Here is a 17,109-nt window from a genome sequence, read left to right on the forward strand (position 1 = left end):
TTATTGGATGAATCAGCGAATTTCTTGATTCAAAGACAAATACATTTTTAACAGTCACTTGTTGCCACCTAGTGGCGAAACAATGCAATCAACACAAACCAAAGACATCAATGTTTACATCTGAACTATAAACCTTCATCCCAGTATTTCTGTGATAATATGAAAGACAGAAATAATATTTGAATGTTAAATGTATGATTTTGTCAAAGGTTTAACAGACGCGGATCGCCTGGGTGTCGTGCAGCTCTAGTGCCGAGGCGTTTCTGTTTTACAACTAAGTAATTATGAAATTTACTAGCATTTTCTTAATTGCTTTCCCACATAAACTTACAATACAATCATTTAACAATGTTTTTGTACAGCACTATAAAAATATTGCAATTTGATATTTCATAGAAAAAATATTTTTGTATTTATTTATTGCCATATTAACAAATGCTATTAATAGAAATCAAAATTATTACAACAGTAAAACTTCAATAAAGAAAATTACTTGCACAATAATTTAACAAGTACTTTCTTACAACAGTATATTTACAAAATGTAGCAATTATAAAAGCTCTTTCCGCTTAATATTTGATAGAAATGATAAAAAATGTCCTGTTTTTTACATGCATTTTTGCTTATTTATTAATTGCCATATTAGCCACAAAGGCTATCAGTAGAAATGAAAATAATAATTTCAATAATAACACTGCAATAAACTATACACAATAATTTAACAATATCTTGGTTAAAACAATATACAAATATAGTAATTATAAAAGCTCTTTCAGCTTGATATTTGATTTGTTTTTGTTTTTTTAAATCCTAATTTTAAATGCATTTAATTAATTAATTAATTTCTTTATTAACTGCCATATTACCAGCAAATAATATTAGTAGAAATTAAAATAAAACTTTAATAAATTAAGAAAACTATATTCAATTTCTTTCTCACAACAGTATATATAAAACACAGCGATTATAAAAGATCTTTCAGCTTGATATTTTAAGGAAAACCTACATTTTCCCCATTTTTTTTAAATAAGGCATTGCCTGATATTATTAAAGGCAAGACATCTCATCAGTAAGTTAATAACTAAAATATGCACTCAAACTCATTGTTTGTTATGGAGCGCTCGTGTGAATCTGAAGCGTCTACAGTGAGGTGACATTGAGTATCTTCTTTCCTGTAGGTCATTTCCTGTCTGCAGATCATTCCCAGACGCCTCAGTCTCAGTGCTGATGCTAATTAACACACAGGGACTCTGAGTGTGTGTGTGTGTGTGTGTGTGTGGCCTGCTGCTTTACCTCTTTCAGTGCTTTGAGCAGACGGGGTCTCTTGTCCTCCACACTCTCTCGTGACTGCTGCTTCAGCTTCCTCAGCAGAGCCGTGACTGAAACACAACACATCAACCATTAACTTCCCATTTCATCCGTTTCAAAAGCTTTATATGAATGGGTGCCGTCAGAATGAGAGTCCAAACAGCTGCAGAGCATCCATTGCTGAGACACTGATATACATTTCTACAAATCTGATGAAGAAACACACTCCTCCTGATAGTGGATGGCCTGAGGGTAACGTGGAAATGATGGATCATCAAAACACACACAGCAGACCTGTGAGCCGTCTGAGAAACACACACAACAGCAGCATCACCGTCAGTGCAGCGGGAATCACACACTAATGAGAGCTGTGTGTTAATGAGCAGCTCTCTAACGAGGGCTTTCCTGACGAGCGTCTCCGTGCTGCTGCGTGCCTAATGAATCACGACATCCAAACCCCAAGATAAAGCGCTGTGATTGGTTGAGTCTATGATGTCACTGAACGAGGCTAATCCCTCTGAATGAAACACTTGCACTGGAGGAAACTGGGAAAAAGTACTGAAATACTATCAAAAGAAATAGCATTAAAAGTATTGAAATAGTATTCAAATATTGAAATAGTATTAAGAATATTAAAACAATATCAAAAGTAATACGATTTTATCAACTGCACTGAAATAGTATCAAATATATATATATATAGTGCTGTCAATCGATTAAAAAATTGAATCGCGTTAATCACAGTCATGGACTGTGATTAATCATGATTAATCACAAATTTAAAATACTAGGATTTACCTGTAAATGTGTTGAAAACGAAAGGCATGACAAACTAGTTTAAGGAAACACAACCTTTCACACCTCCGCCAGGTATGAGACATAATCCTTATTATTCATTTGTTTTTATTCAGCCATTATCTGCCTTTAAACTGGCAATAAAACGTTTACCAAGCCACATCGCTTCAATCCCAGTATACATTTACCCAACTATTATCAAAAGTATTTCTAAATAAATACAACAAAACATTTCTTGCGACCTTACGTGAAGTATTATGACAAAATGCATTATGAAGAAGAATTGCACCTGTTCTGCAGCTGCATTAGAGCTAATATTAGCATCATGCTTCATAAGACAATTTATGAGGTTAATAATACACTTTTACTCAGAACTCACGTCAAACCAAACCACCATCGAGTGTTTGTAATAACTTCCTTTTACGATCACATGTGCAATTTGGTCGTTTACTGCTGTTAAAATATGCTATTTATAGCCTTTTATATGCTGCACAAATTAGCATTTCAGATGCACACATTCAACTCAAGAAATTAACATACAGATCATATCCTATCGTAATCGTGTGTTTATTATCTTATATAATCTATAGTGGCTGTTGTCATGTTTATTTCTGCTGTGTAAAAGACATGTATGCTCTGCTGAAACTCACGTTGTTTGTGATGTTAACCGCCTCTCCGTTCTTAAGTTGCTAGGGATACATTCCAAGTATAATATAATACACATTAGTAAAAGGATCTATTTTAATTTTAATTTGTCTATATACACTTTGGGTGGCCATGGTACATTATAAAAGTAGCCCCAAGAAAACGCAACCCACGGCTCTGTAATTTTTCCCGCGACTGTATTTTCAAAGTAGCCCACTTGTGCCGTTACCCTGGCAACACTGCTGTACCCTCGTCACACAATGATAGATAACCTTCCGCGCTGCGACGACGGGAAGAAGTTGGGGTCAAACCTTATCAAGCGATTAATTTGCATTAAAAAAATATTAACGCATTAAAATGTTTTGATTAATTGCATGTGTTAACGAGTTAACGTTGACACCCCTACTAAATAGTATCAAAATTATTGAAATAGCATCACGTACTGAAATATTATCAAAAGTATTTAAATAGTATCAAAATACTGAAATAGTATCAAAAGTACTGAAATAGGATAAAAATTATTGAAATAGTATGAAAATACTGAAATAATATTTAAAGTACTGAAATAGTATCAAAATACTGATATTACCAAAAATACTGAAATAGTATCAAAAGTATTGAAATAGTCTCAAAAGTGCTGAAATAGTCTCAAAAGTGCTGAAATAAGATAACAATTATTGAAACGGTATCAAAATACTAAAAGTACTGAGATTTTATCAATACTTATATATTATTAAAAAAGTACTAAAATAGTACCAAAAGTACTGAAATATTATGAAAATACTGAAATAATATCAAAAGTATTGAAATATTATTAAAAGTCCTGAAATTATCAAAATACTGAAATATTATCAAAAGTACTGAAATATTACAAAAATACTGAAATAGTATCAAAATGCTGAAATAGTATCAAAAGTATTGAAATATTACAAAAATACTGAAATAGTATCAAAATGCTGAAATAGTATCAAAAGTATTGAAATATTACAAAAATACTGAAATAGTATCAAAATGCTGAAATAGTATCAAAAGTATTGAAATATTATCAAAAGTACTGAAATAACGTATTGTTTAAAACGTATTGAAATAGCACCAAATGAAAACAGATGCATTGATTACTCTAGGCTTGATCAAATACACAAGCAGACAGTATTCAGCATTTCTCTCAAACTCTTCTAAACTGAATGCAGCTCAAGGACAGACTGTCACTAGTACGTGTTTTATTCTGCTACAACCTTAATAAACATCTCATAGAAGCACATTTTTAGAGTACAGACCTTCTTCGTGTTTTTAATTTGAGACATTCGGATCATGCCACTTAAATCACCTGTAACTGCACTGATTTGCACAGCATTTGAAATGATTGTCGTTTGTTTTTCATTCTCCGTTGATCTCCATCACGTCTGGACTTGCACCGTGAGCTCTTGAGAACTGACGACAGAAACCAGTCGATTCTGATTCACAGCCATTAAACTCCCATGATGCACAGTGTGACACACGAGCACACAAACACCTCCATCACTAAACTCAGAGCAGACAGACGGAGCGCTCCGCTTTCGGCTCTGATCTCAGTCTCCGATTGGCTTCGGGAAGCAGTTTCCCTGCCAGAGGAGCTCAGATGAACCAGACCAGAAGAGCGATGTTCATCTGCTGCACGTCTAGAAACCAGCGTCCTCAGTTAAACTAACTAGTACAGGTGAGTGAAGAGATAACCAGCTCAACACAGAGAAAACAATCTCTCATTTACTCTTAGTCACGTGGTTCCAAACATGTATGACTTTGGACCCCATTGACTTTCACCGTTTAAAACACAAGCTACAGACACATTTCTCAAAATATCTACTTCTGTGGTTCACAGAAGAAAGTGAGTCATACAGGTTTGGTAAGTAAATAAGACAGAATGATCAGTTTTGGGTGAACTAGTCGACCAACATCTAAGATGACCTCTAATGTCATCAATCAAAGGTCTTGACCCCCTTCCGAACATCTCGCTGCTCTCGGCTGATGGGAGTGATGGAGAGATGATTCATGTGCTGCATCGTCACCGCCACCCACCATCACTGATTCATCATCATCTTCACTGAGAAATTAATAACTCAAGCCACCAAAACTATGACACCTTCTAAAAAAAAACCTCACATCTGAGGCAGCGTTACATGCGATGCAATAAAAGCTGGCTTTGGTGAGTCAATAACAGTTAATCAGCAGTTGGCCGCTTCTGAAACACAACACGAAGAGAATGATGAAGTCAGACGAGAATGAAGATTGTGAAGAGGAAATATGAACAGAAGTACGTCATGCTAATAAAGCAACAACAAAATGTGATTCTAATGGACTGTTTGACTGTTTGAGCACAGAATCCAGTCACAAAAATGGGATTTCACCCTTTCATCGGATACGTAGAAACTCACTACGACTCGCCAAAATAAAAGTTTGGCTTAACTTGAAGAAATTATGACTGAAATACATTACCAATTTAAACAGTAACCCTTTGTTACCCACAGCACTCTGCCACAAAAAAAAAAAAAAAGGATTAAATTGTAAAAGATTAATTAAATTGTTAAAGTTGTATGGATTTATTTGATTACATCTGTTTATAATAAATTTGTATTAAATCATAAAACAGAATTAAACACAAAAAAAATATAAAGCACAGAATTCAAATAGGCACTATTATTGTCAAAATGTCAACAAATTATTAAATTGTTACAGTTTTATGAATTTGATTGTTTAAACATACTTTGAAAATGTACTTGGACAATTAAAACTGAATCCAGGAAAAAGAAGATTTTCTAATAAATAAATAAATATAGGCCACTATTGTTAACATGTTAACAAATTATTAAACTGTTAAAGTTTTATTCAAATGATAAGACATCCTTTTGTTTATTAACATTTTGTTAAACCATTACAACACAATCCACAAAAAATTAAAACAGAAATATGGGGGGGCGGAAATTAAATAAAATGTATAAATGAATAAACCAGACAGATTTCACAGGTATGTGACTCAGACTCAGGCTGATGTTGTTTCTCTTTTGCATTTCTAGCAGATACGCAGCCCAATGATTCCTGAGTAAAGAGTGAGCTCTGATCGCTCTTCATTAGCACAGACTGAGCATCGTTAGGAGCTGGTAAACACACATTAATGCTCACAGGATTTTCAGTGAATTAGCGCTGATGGTGTAACGTAATCCAGAGTGAGATTTAATCTGGATTTAATCTAACTCACCACAACAAAACACACACATTTCATCTGGACTCGTGCTGTCCTTAATGGAGGAGATCAGAGCGGAGTTCACATGACCTTATTACACACACACACACACACACAATCTTTCTCTCTCTCTCTCACTCACACACTCTCTCTCTCTCACACACACACACACACACACACACTCTCTCTCTCTCACACACACACACACACACACACACACTCTCTCTCTCTCTCTCTCTCACTCACACACACACACACACACACTCTCTCTCACACACACACACACACACTCTCTCTCTCTCACACACACACACACTCACATGCACACACATTCTCTCTCTCTCTCTCTCACTCACACACACACACACACACAATCTTTCTCTCTCTCTCTCACTCACACACTCTCTCTCTCTCACACACACACACACACACACTCTCTCTCACACACACACACACACTCACATGCACACGCACATTCTCTCTCTCTCTCTCTCACTCACACACACACGCACACTCTCTCTCTCTCTCTCTCACTCACACACACACACACACACAGTCTCTCTCTCACACACACACGCTCGCTCTCTCTCCCTCACACACACACACACACATATATTTACACACACTCTAGCCAACTAGTTAAAACCCCCAAAAAAATTTGTACTTGAAATAAAATAAAATAAATACAAAAATAATAAAACTTAAACTTATTTTATTTCAGCTAGCGAAGGAAATGATTCTCAGGTTTGTTTAGTGCAGTACTAAAATAAACTAAAACCGAAACTGAAAACATAAAGAAATTTCATTACTTGAAATGAAATAAACATTTAACCGAAATATAACAAAATGTATATATAAAAATACTTTTTATTTTAAGTTGCCAAGGCAATATTTCTCTTTTGTTTAATTTAAGATTAAGTACCAAAATAAACTAAATAAAACATAAAACCATAAGAATGTAATCGTTAGAAAGAAAGAAAAAAAAAGAATTAACTGAAATATAAAAATATATATACAAAAATTAAAAATAAATAAAATAAAAAATAAAATAAAAAATAAAATAAACATTTTATTTCAGCTAGCTACGGAAATAATTCTAATTTTTTATTTTATTTTTTAAATTGAAGTACTAAAATGAACAAAAACTGAAACCATATAGACATTTAATTACTTAAAATAAACATGACCTGATATGTAATAAAATTTATTTTTTAAATTATATATATATTTATTTATCAGCTAGTTGCCAAGGCAGTATTTCTCATTTTCATTTAAGCACTAAAATAACTAAAACTAAACAAGCTGAAACTTAATAAAAACCATATTTATAAACAATAAAAATGACAAAACAATGAAAATTATAAAAAAAATACTGTAAATAAATTTTTTAAATGAAAAAAAAAAATGTAAAATTAAAATGTAAACAAAATATAAAAATAAAATCTAATTCAAGATATGAACAAAAACTATAACAGTATATCAATGCCGTACTCATCTGTCGGTCTCCGTAGCTGATGGCCTCGGCGAGCGGACTCCATCCCTGAGCGTTTTTCACTTTTACTGGTGCATTATGGGCCAGCAGGAGATGGGCACATTCTGAGGAGGAGAGAAGAGCAGATCAATGCTTCCTTACAGTCCCTTGAACATCTGATTTCACTCACATCACAGACAAAGATAAATCAAACATGCTTCACAAACACTAACTACATCAACTGTCTCCAAACTGTCTGTCAAATACTGCATCTATGAATCTTTCTTTTCAATAAATGACCCTTATTTTGCTGTTTTATTATGCATTTCAGATGCTTTAAGACACAGCAGAACCCTTTCACCCAGAGCACGAGCTCCAGAAATGACACCCAGATCCCGATTTAAACATGAAAGGAGGTGCAGCAGCTTAATTTAACATCCCTCTTCTGCTGTGGCCACAAAGGAACGCCTTTAATTTCAGCGTTCAGAAGAAAGAAACTCCTCCGAGCTCTTCACGGGTCAAACACTAGCGGACGTCTAGAGCCAGTAAAGATGAAATACTAGCACACTACACACTATATACTGCTGACTTCTGAAAACAACACGTGAAAGAGAACCCAGTAAAACACTTCAAACTGTAGTACACTATATAGTGCATGTTTACTGCATTATTTAGCATTTAATCCAATTTTGATAAAAAATGTCTCAACTCTTGACATTAAAATGTAAATATTTAATTAAAAAAATATATAAAATAAAAAATATTTAAAAAACAAAAAATACTAAAATAAATACAAAATATATAAATACAATAAAATAAAAATAGTACTTTAATATATTATCGTAAATAATAACAAATAAGTAATATAATAAAGTCATAGATTTTAATATTTAATACCTTGTATAGTTTCAAGTCACTGTAAGTTGCTTTAGATAAAAGCGTCTGCCAAATGCATTTACATTTATGTATCAACGTAAATGCATACATTTTTATGTAAATATCAAGCTGGAAATGGAAGGTCAAGTCTAATGCACTGCATTGTGGGATACAGTATGCTATGGAAGCTTATTTCAGCTAAGGAATAAAAAAAAGTTAGTCAATAGGTTATTGCTTTTTATTATGTGACAATTTAGATTTTTTTATTGCAATTCTGAGAAAAAATCTGAGCTGCCAAATATAAAGTCAGAATTATGAGACAAAGTTGCAACTACCATTTGAAAATTTTTAACATGTTAAATCAGAAATCGGAGGGGGGGGGCAGGGGGCAGAATTGCGAGAAGAAAAATCTAAATTGTTAGATAACGTCGCAATTGCAAAAGACAGAATTGTGAGATAAAAAGTTGTAACTACCTTTTAAAAAAAATGTATTCCATGGCAAAAACTAAAATTGCAAAATGTGAAGTTAAAATAAAATTGAGAAATTGTGGGTTTATAACTTGCAATTCTGAAGAAAAAAAGTAAAGAATTGTGAGATATAAAGTCGCAATTACCTTTTTTTATTTTTCATTCTATGCCTGAAACAAAAAACAAACGTGAGCCGTAAAGTCAGAATTCCAAGAAAAAAACAGAACTGCGAAACGGAAAGTCTAAATTGTGACAATGTCGCCATCGCACAAAAAGAGTCAGAGACTTTTGAAATAAAAAGTTGCAACTACCTTTTCCATTCTATTCCATGTTGAAAACAAAATTGCAAAATGTAAATACAAAATAAAAAGAAAAAAAAAAATCTGAATTGCAAGTAGTGCTGTCAAACCATTAATCGCATCCAAAATAAAAGTTTTTGATGTAGCTGCTGTTTGACCATTTTTTTAGGTTTTCTGACCCCGAGACTCAACTATTTTCTGCAATTCTCCAGCTGTGGTCCTCGGAGAGTCTTTAGCCACTCAAAATCTCCTCTCACCGTGCATTAGGACGATATAGACACACGTCCTCTTCCAGGCAGATTCATAACATTTTATGTTGATTGGAAATTCTTAATTATTGCCCTGATGGTGGAGATGGGAATTTTCACGGCTCTAGCTCTTTTCTTAAAGCCACTTCACTAATTTGTGAAGCTCAATTATCTTTTGCTGCACATCAGAAATATATTCTTTGGTTTTTCTCATTGTGATGATGATTAAGGGAATTTGGGCTTTGTTTTCCCTCCTATTTATATTTCTGTGAAACAGGAAGCCATGGCTGGATAATTTCATGTTCATAATCACCCTGGAGTGCTCAAATTGTGAATATGAATGGGAATATACTTCAGCGATAATTTACTCATAAGAATTTCTAGGGGTGCCAATAATTGTGTCCAACGTGTATTTGAGAAAAACATTTATTTTATAATGATATTTCCCCCCATTTTAAATTCTTATTATCCAATGAAAGATTAGATTTTTGTGAATTTTTAAAATAAAACATCAAAAGGATTAACAATGCAGATTAATTTTCACAGCCTTCTTTGATCATATTTACCAAGGGTGCCGATATTTTTGGCCATGACTGTATTCACTCACACTATAATCATGTGACTGTGAGCAGCGTCAGTGGGTTGTGATGTGTTCAGTCTCAGTCTGAACACTGCTCCGCTTCAGCAGAGAAACACAGCGACAGCAGCAGGTTTGAGTCGCTGCCAAGTGTTTGGTGACCTTCTGCGCTGCTCTGTTAGCGCTTAACAATGTCCTTCTCTCCGCTAGAAACACTCAGCACAGCCCAGCGGCTTTTATATCAGATCAATGAAGAGACCGTGACGGGTTTGCTGTACTGCGAGTAAATACCATTACTTTTTAATCCATTTTAATTCATTCTCCAAAACACTAGAATACGGAAATAACTTTTACTGTACTTCTGATCACTGCAAAAAAGCACTGCTCTTCCTCTGTATTTTTGTCTTGTTTTCCAGTGAAAATGTCTATAGATTCTGAAATCAAGATACATTTACTGGAGAAGCAGAATGACATAAGATCAGAAGACTTGTTTTTTGAGAAACTGATCAAAATGAAGTGAGTTTATGATTAAAACAATAACAAATCTTGTCAGAGAAATTCACACTTAATTCAAAGGAAAGTTTTCATTCCTCATTGGCAGATATTTGTTCTCGTTTTATTCATGAACTCTTTTGATTCAGATCGTAACTTCAGAGCGGGCTCGTGAATCAAATGATTCATAAGCAAGGTTCACGAAACAACTTCATTTTGATCAGTTTCTCATAAAACAAGACTTCATATCTTCAGCATCTCCAGTAAATGTATCTTGATTTAAGTATGTTTAGATATTTGTACTGGAGAACAAAACAAAAATACTGAGGAAGAGATTCATGTTTTGCAGCGCATGCAACATTTAATGCCACGACTTTATGAATTTAAGACTTTCTGGTCCTATTTAAAAATGATTTCAGGCCTTTATTTGTGGAAGAGCGAATGAAAGCGCCCCTATTACGTATTTTTGAAGATGATCTTTCATGCAGTGTGTAACAGCAGCTCTAACTGAATGAAAACATCCTGCAAAGTTTTAAATCTGAAAGAGCACCATGTATAAAGTTATCGTCTCTCAAAAGAAAGAGTCGACTCTGAATCATTGAAACGAGTCATTTTTAAAACGACTCCCAAGCCGTTTCATCTTGACCTCAACATGAAACATTAGCATATTGCCGCCCACTTGTTGGTCTTTTCATGTTGGTCCGAATGAAAATGTAAATTCATTCTTTGCCACTAGGTGCCGCTGGAGGAGCGTTAAAATATCTGTTTCCCTGGTAACGCTGTACACAAAGCAGCACTGCCTCACAAACACTGCTTTAAATGAAATCAACCAATCACCGCAGATTAGCGTCACGCAAAGGAGGAGTTTATCAAATGAATCGCAGAGAGAATCGTCTGGGAGTCGCTAAGCAAATAAGGTACAAATAAATGCATATTATAAGAAAATGAAAGTGTTTTTTGACCTTGCATGCATGTCAACCTGTTGCTGGGGATCCCAAAACCAAAATATGAACCTTGCATAATCCATGATAGGGGCACTTTAAGACTGAAAGCAGAAACCCTGTGTTTTCCAATACCATGTGTGTGTGTGTGTGTGAGAGAGTGTGTGTGAGTGTGTCTGTCTGTCTGTCTGTCTGTGTGTGTGTGTGTGTGTGTGTGTGTGTGTGTGTGTGTGTGTGTGTGTGTGTGTGTGTGAGTGAGTGAGTGTGCATGTGTGTGCGAGTGAGTGTGTGTGTGCGAGTGAGTGTGCATGAGTGTGTGTGTGCGCGTGAGTGTGCGTGTGAGTGTGTGCGTGTGCGTGAGTGTGTGTGTGTGTGTGTGCGTGCGAGTGTGAGTGAGTGAGAGCGAGTGTGTGTGTGTGTGTGAATGAGTGAGTGTCTGTCTGTCTGTCTGTGTGTGTGTGTGTGTGTGTGTGTGTGTGTGTGTGTGTGTGTGTGTGAATGAGTGAGTGTCTGTCTGTGTGTCTGTCTGTCTGTCTGTGTGTGTGTGTGTGTGTGTGTGTGTGTGAATGAGTGAGTGTCTGTCTGTCTGTCTGTGTGTGTGTGTGTGTGTGTGAATGAGTGAGTGTCTGTCTGTGTGTGTGTGTGTGTGTGTGTGTGTGTGTGTGAATGAGTGAGTGTGTGTCTGTCTGTCTGTCTGTGTGTGTGTACGTGCGAGTGAGCGAGTGAGAAAGCGAGTGTGTGTGTGTGTGTGTGTGTGTGTGTGTACTTGTTTATGCTACATTGTGGGGACCAAATGTCCAAGGACAGTAAAGGATAAAAGGATAGTAAAACCTGAAATTTTTGACATTGTGGGGACCGGCCTGTGTTTATTAAAAATAGTAAATGATGTTTAGTAGAAAAACCATTACGCCTATGGAGAGTCCCCACAAGGATAGCAAACCAGACATGTGTGTGTGTGTGTGTGTGTGTGCGAGTGAGAGAGCGAGTGTCTGTGTGTGAACTGGTATATATGGTTTATGAGGACACAAATCTGTATAATAACATGGGTATGACAGAGGTATTACAATTTGAAGGTGGTTTATGAGGACACTGCCTATGTCCCCGTAAAACAAAAGGCTTAAAAAATATACTAAATGGTGTTTTTTTGAAAATCTAAAAATGCAGAAAGTCTCCTGTAAGGGGTAGGTTTAGGTGTAGGGTTGGTGTAGGACAATAGCACATACAGTAAGTACAGTATAAAAACCATTACGCCTATGGAGAGTCCCCGTAAACCACATATGCCAGACTGTGTGTGTGTGTGTGTGTGTGTGTGTGTGTGTGTGAACTCTGAACACACTGAGGCAGATTTACAGCAACAGTCTTCACTAAATCAGCCAGCGAGGTCTTTCATTCCCGCTACACTGCTGAGAAATCCCGCTTAAATTATTAATAAGCGTGTAGTGTATTAATGAAATTAGAGTGTAGTCGTGCACTCACAGGGGAGCCGTGCATGAATATTTCACCACGGCCCGCATTCACAGACAAATGCATTCGGCATTACTACAGAGAACATCAAAACTTCATGAAGTACATTAAAAACAGTCAAATTCAGCGAGATATTTCAAGCCGTATGTCACTAACTGTATGAAATCGTAACAAAAGACATGAATACCAATAAACAGCACTGATAAAACACTTCTGATGATAATTATCATGTTCAACAGTGTTCAGAATGTACTCTACACTAAACAGTTATAGATACGTAAATATAAAAAAAAAAATCATTGTATTATTATAGTATATGTTGTATTGTAATCTGTGACCCTGGACCACAACACAAGTCTTAAGTCTCTGGGTATATTTGTAGCAATAACCAAAAATACATTGTATGGGTCAAAATTATTATTTTCTTTTTATGCCAAAAATCATTAGGATATTAAGTAAAGATCATGTTCCATTAAGATATTTTGTAAATTTCCTACCGTAAATATATCAAAACTTCATTTTTGATTAGTAATATGCATTGCTAAGAACTTCATTTGAACAACTTTAAAGGTGATTTTCTCAATATTTAGATGTTTTTGCACCCTCAGATTCCAGATTTTCAAATAGTTGTATCTCAGACAAATATTGTCCAACAAACCATACATCAATCGAGAGATTATTTATTCAGCTTTCAGATGATGTATACATCTCAATTTTGGAAAAATTTACACTTAAGACTGCTTTTGTTGTCCAGGGTCACATATAATAAAGAATTATTGAATCACAGTAATGACAATGAAAAAAAAAAAATGTAGTGGTCAAAAGAAAACAACATCTGGATGTGTTACTGTAATGAACATGAGGGTTTTGCATTGAAAATGCATGTGAACAATCATGAAAAAATGTCAATTAAAAACTTAATAGTCCCAAAATATGCTTTTTTCCATGCAAAATATACCTTTTTATTTTTTCATGTTTTCATGAGAGTCTCCCATTGAGACTTGTGCAAAAGTTCATAAATTATGTTTTATGCCACTGATCTGTTGTGTCAGATGCATCGTGCTGATCAGAAGCAGGTAACTCACCTTTATGACCCATCATAACAGCCAGATGAAGGGGGGTGTTTCCTGTAAAACAGACAATACTGAGTCATTTACAACCGAGACAAACCCAAACTGAGCAATCTCTGTGCTTCTGTATTTATTTTCAGTTTTGTTCATCACAATTATAAGACCTCTGTTATGCATGTGCAGAGAAGCAGCTTGATATTATATGAGAATGAAAACAGGTAAGACAGGTCAGTGAATCAAACGAACCGGCTCAGGAGAGTGACATTAATCATGACTGATTCATAATCCATCATACAGACAAAGCCTGAAATGAATGCTAGCTTTGGTGTTGTCCGTCACAGGCAAAACATGCAGAATTACAAGATCCAAGCAAACTACTTTTCCATTATTGTCATAATTATTATGGCTCTCGACCATGTTTCTGAGTCATCAAGGCTCTAGATCATCAATATTCTGGATTACTGTGGTTCATAATCTGAATTATGAATCTGAATAAAAACAGTTCTAGATCCTCCTCATGATTCTGAATTATTAAGATTCTCTGTCACCGTATTTGGTTCTAGATAAGAATGTTTCTGTATTATTATTATACACTGAATAATAATATCAGGTCTAGATCACTTTAGCTGTGAATTGATATGGTTCTCTATATCACCATATTTTTTAGGCATTATATAATAATTATGGCTCTGAATAACAACAACAGTTCTAGATCACCACAACTCTGGATCACTATTCTTGATTAACAGGTTAATAAGTCATTAAGGCTCCAGATCAGCATGATTTGAATTATTATGAATCTGAATATAACAGTTCTAGATCATTCTGGATTATTAAGATTCTCAGTCACCATATTTTTGAGGCATTATGCTTCTAGATAAACATGTCTGTATAAATAAGACTCTGAATAATAATAATAGGTCTAGATCACTGTGGCTGTGGATTATTATGATTGTCGATCACCACATTTTTGAGTCATTATGGCTCCAAATATAACAAGCATGGCTCTGAACAATAACAACAGTTCTAGATCACCACGGTTCTGGATCATGATACTAGATCACCATTAAGGCTCTAGATCAGCACGACTCCGAATTAATATGAATCTGAATAATAACAGTTCTAGTTCAGCGTGATTCTGGATTGTTATGGTTCTTGATTATCACATTTAGGTTCTAGATCAGAATACTCTGGATTACTATGATTCTCAATCACCCTATTTTTGAGTTATTAAGGTTGTAGCATGATTCTAGATTATCATGGTTCTCAATTACAATGTTTTATATCATTATGGTTCCAAATTATATAATAATTACAGCTCTGAATAACAGTTCTAGATCATCACAGCTTTGGAATATTTAGATTTTTGACTCTGAAAGATAATAGTTCAAAATCAACATGATTCTAGATTATTATGATTCTCAATCACCATCTATAATCTGAATAACGTTCTAGATCATCATGCTTGTGGTTTATTAGGACAATCAAACACCATGTTTTTGAGTTATTAAGGTTGTAGATCAGCATGATTCTGGATTATTATGGTTCTAGATCACCATGTTTTTGAGTCATTAGGGCTCTAAATCAACATGTTTCTGGATTACGATGCTGAATGATAATAGTTCTAAATCTACACGATTCTGGATTATTATGGTTCTTGATCAGCATATTTTTGAGTCATTATAGTACTAAATCAGTATTATTCCGGATATTATGATTCTAAAAAGTAACACATTTCTAGTTCACCACGGTTGTGGATTATTGTGGTTCTCAATCACCATGTACACTCAGAATAATAACGGTTCTAGATGTTCATGCTTGTGGATGATGATGTTTCTCGATCAGCATGTTTTGGGTCATTACGGCTCTAGATCAGCTCACCGTGCACGTCTTTCTGCGCGATGTTCTGCGTCCGGATGAGCGATGACAGCCTCCGCACGTCGCCCCTGAACACGCACTCATGCACGGGATACGCGCCGTCAGTGTCGCCGTGGTTCTGGTTCTGCTGAGAGCTGGAGCGGAGGATCTTGTGGTTTCCGCCGCTGAGGATCTTGCTGCCCCGGTTGGCTTTGATCGGCCCGGTGGCCGCCGGCTCCTCGTCCGGTTCCAGCAGATCCAAACCCGCCTTGCGCTCTTTGCGCACCGAGCGGATCTTCTCTCCCGTCATATTTACACAGATGAACGGTGGAAAACAGCAGCCCGCACAACATGAACACTGTCCGGTGACTCAACGGAGACGGACGGGAATGAAACACGCACCGGAGCGACGCATCGAACGGTAAACAAACGACACACACTCACACACACACCCTACGAGGAAGAGCCATCTGCCATCTTCCGCTCGCAGTCTCGCGAGAATCGGGCGGGCGCAATGAACACAGCGCGGAGTCTCGCGAGAACGAAGGGACTCGCCCTCATGCATCGAAACAATCCCCGACTCTCGCGAGAATGGCGTGCGGGGAGACTGCAGAGAGTGGCTAGTCTCGCGAGAGTGAGTCATTCAGCTAAATACAACAGCGAGAGATGCCACTTTATTCAGTCATTGAAGAAAGTAAAACACTTTACTTTATCAGGTTTATTAGGGAAAGCAGCTAATAAGATATGTGATGATTTTATTTAATTTTTTAAAAGAAACTAAATTATATAAAAGAATATAGTCTTTTTGATTGTTATTTATTTGTTTTATTTTAATTTCTAGTTTGTTTATTTGTTTTGCTAGGTTTTTATCTTTTATTTTGTCCTACAAGCAAAATCCTGATCCATCAGTTAAGTTGCCAACCGCCAATAAACACCAAAGAAGAAGAAACCTGCGTTTGTTTGTCATTCAGCTGAGATGTTTGGATCTAATAAACGTTTCTTGTCGTTTCGTAAATGCTAATAATCACGTTTAGAGGAGGACGCCACCTGCTGGACAAATCTGCGCGTTCAGAAATTAATATTCGTCTAAATGACAGATTTCCACATATTCCTTGTTGTCAGGCGGTCTTTATTATACAAATTAAACCTTTATTATTTGAATCTAACTCACAAAACGATTTGAAAGAGGATGAATTTCTGTAGAATATTTTCTCATAAATATTTTGAATATTGTGAATATCTATTTTCTTTTAGGGATTTTTCTACTCTTTCATTTGTATTCATGAAAGTTCATTGTAAAGGAAGAAAAATCCTAAATAAAATATTTTAAAAAGAAATTCACATTTTGTTATTATCATTATATTACATTGAGAAATAAAAT

General features: G+C 35.5%; 1 protein-coding gene across 1 annotated transcript in view; it reads right to left on the reverse strand.

Moving 5' to 3' along the window:
- ankrd13c (ankyrin repeat domain 13C) overlaps window positions 1-16,231 on the reverse strand; it is a 29,754-nt gene extending 13,523 nt beyond the window's left edge. Inside the window, exons 1-4 of the mRNA XM_058790819.1 lie at window positions 15,753-16,231; window positions 13,887-13,928; window positions 7,457-7,561; window positions 1,294-1,379 (exon numbers count right to left, since the gene is read on the reverse strand). Of these exons, the coding sequence (XP_058646802.1) occupies window positions 1,294-1,379; window positions 7,457-7,561; window positions 13,887-13,928; window positions 15,753-16,038 (519 nt within the window). The 5' untranslated portion in view covers window positions 16,039-16,231. The remainder of the gene's footprint in view (window positions 1-1,293; window positions 1,380-7,456; window positions 7,562-13,886; window positions 13,929-15,752) is intronic.
- Window positions 16,232-17,109: the final 878 nt, after the last annotated feature.

The sequence above is a fragment of the Onychostoma macrolepis genome, chromosome 11, assembly GCF_012432095.1.
Source record: "Onychostoma macrolepis isolate SWU-2019 chromosome 11, ASM1243209v1, whole genome shotgun sequence".
Lineage (NCBI taxonomy): Eukaryota > Metazoa > Chordata > Actinopteri > Cypriniformes > Cyprinidae > Onychostoma > Onychostoma macrolepis.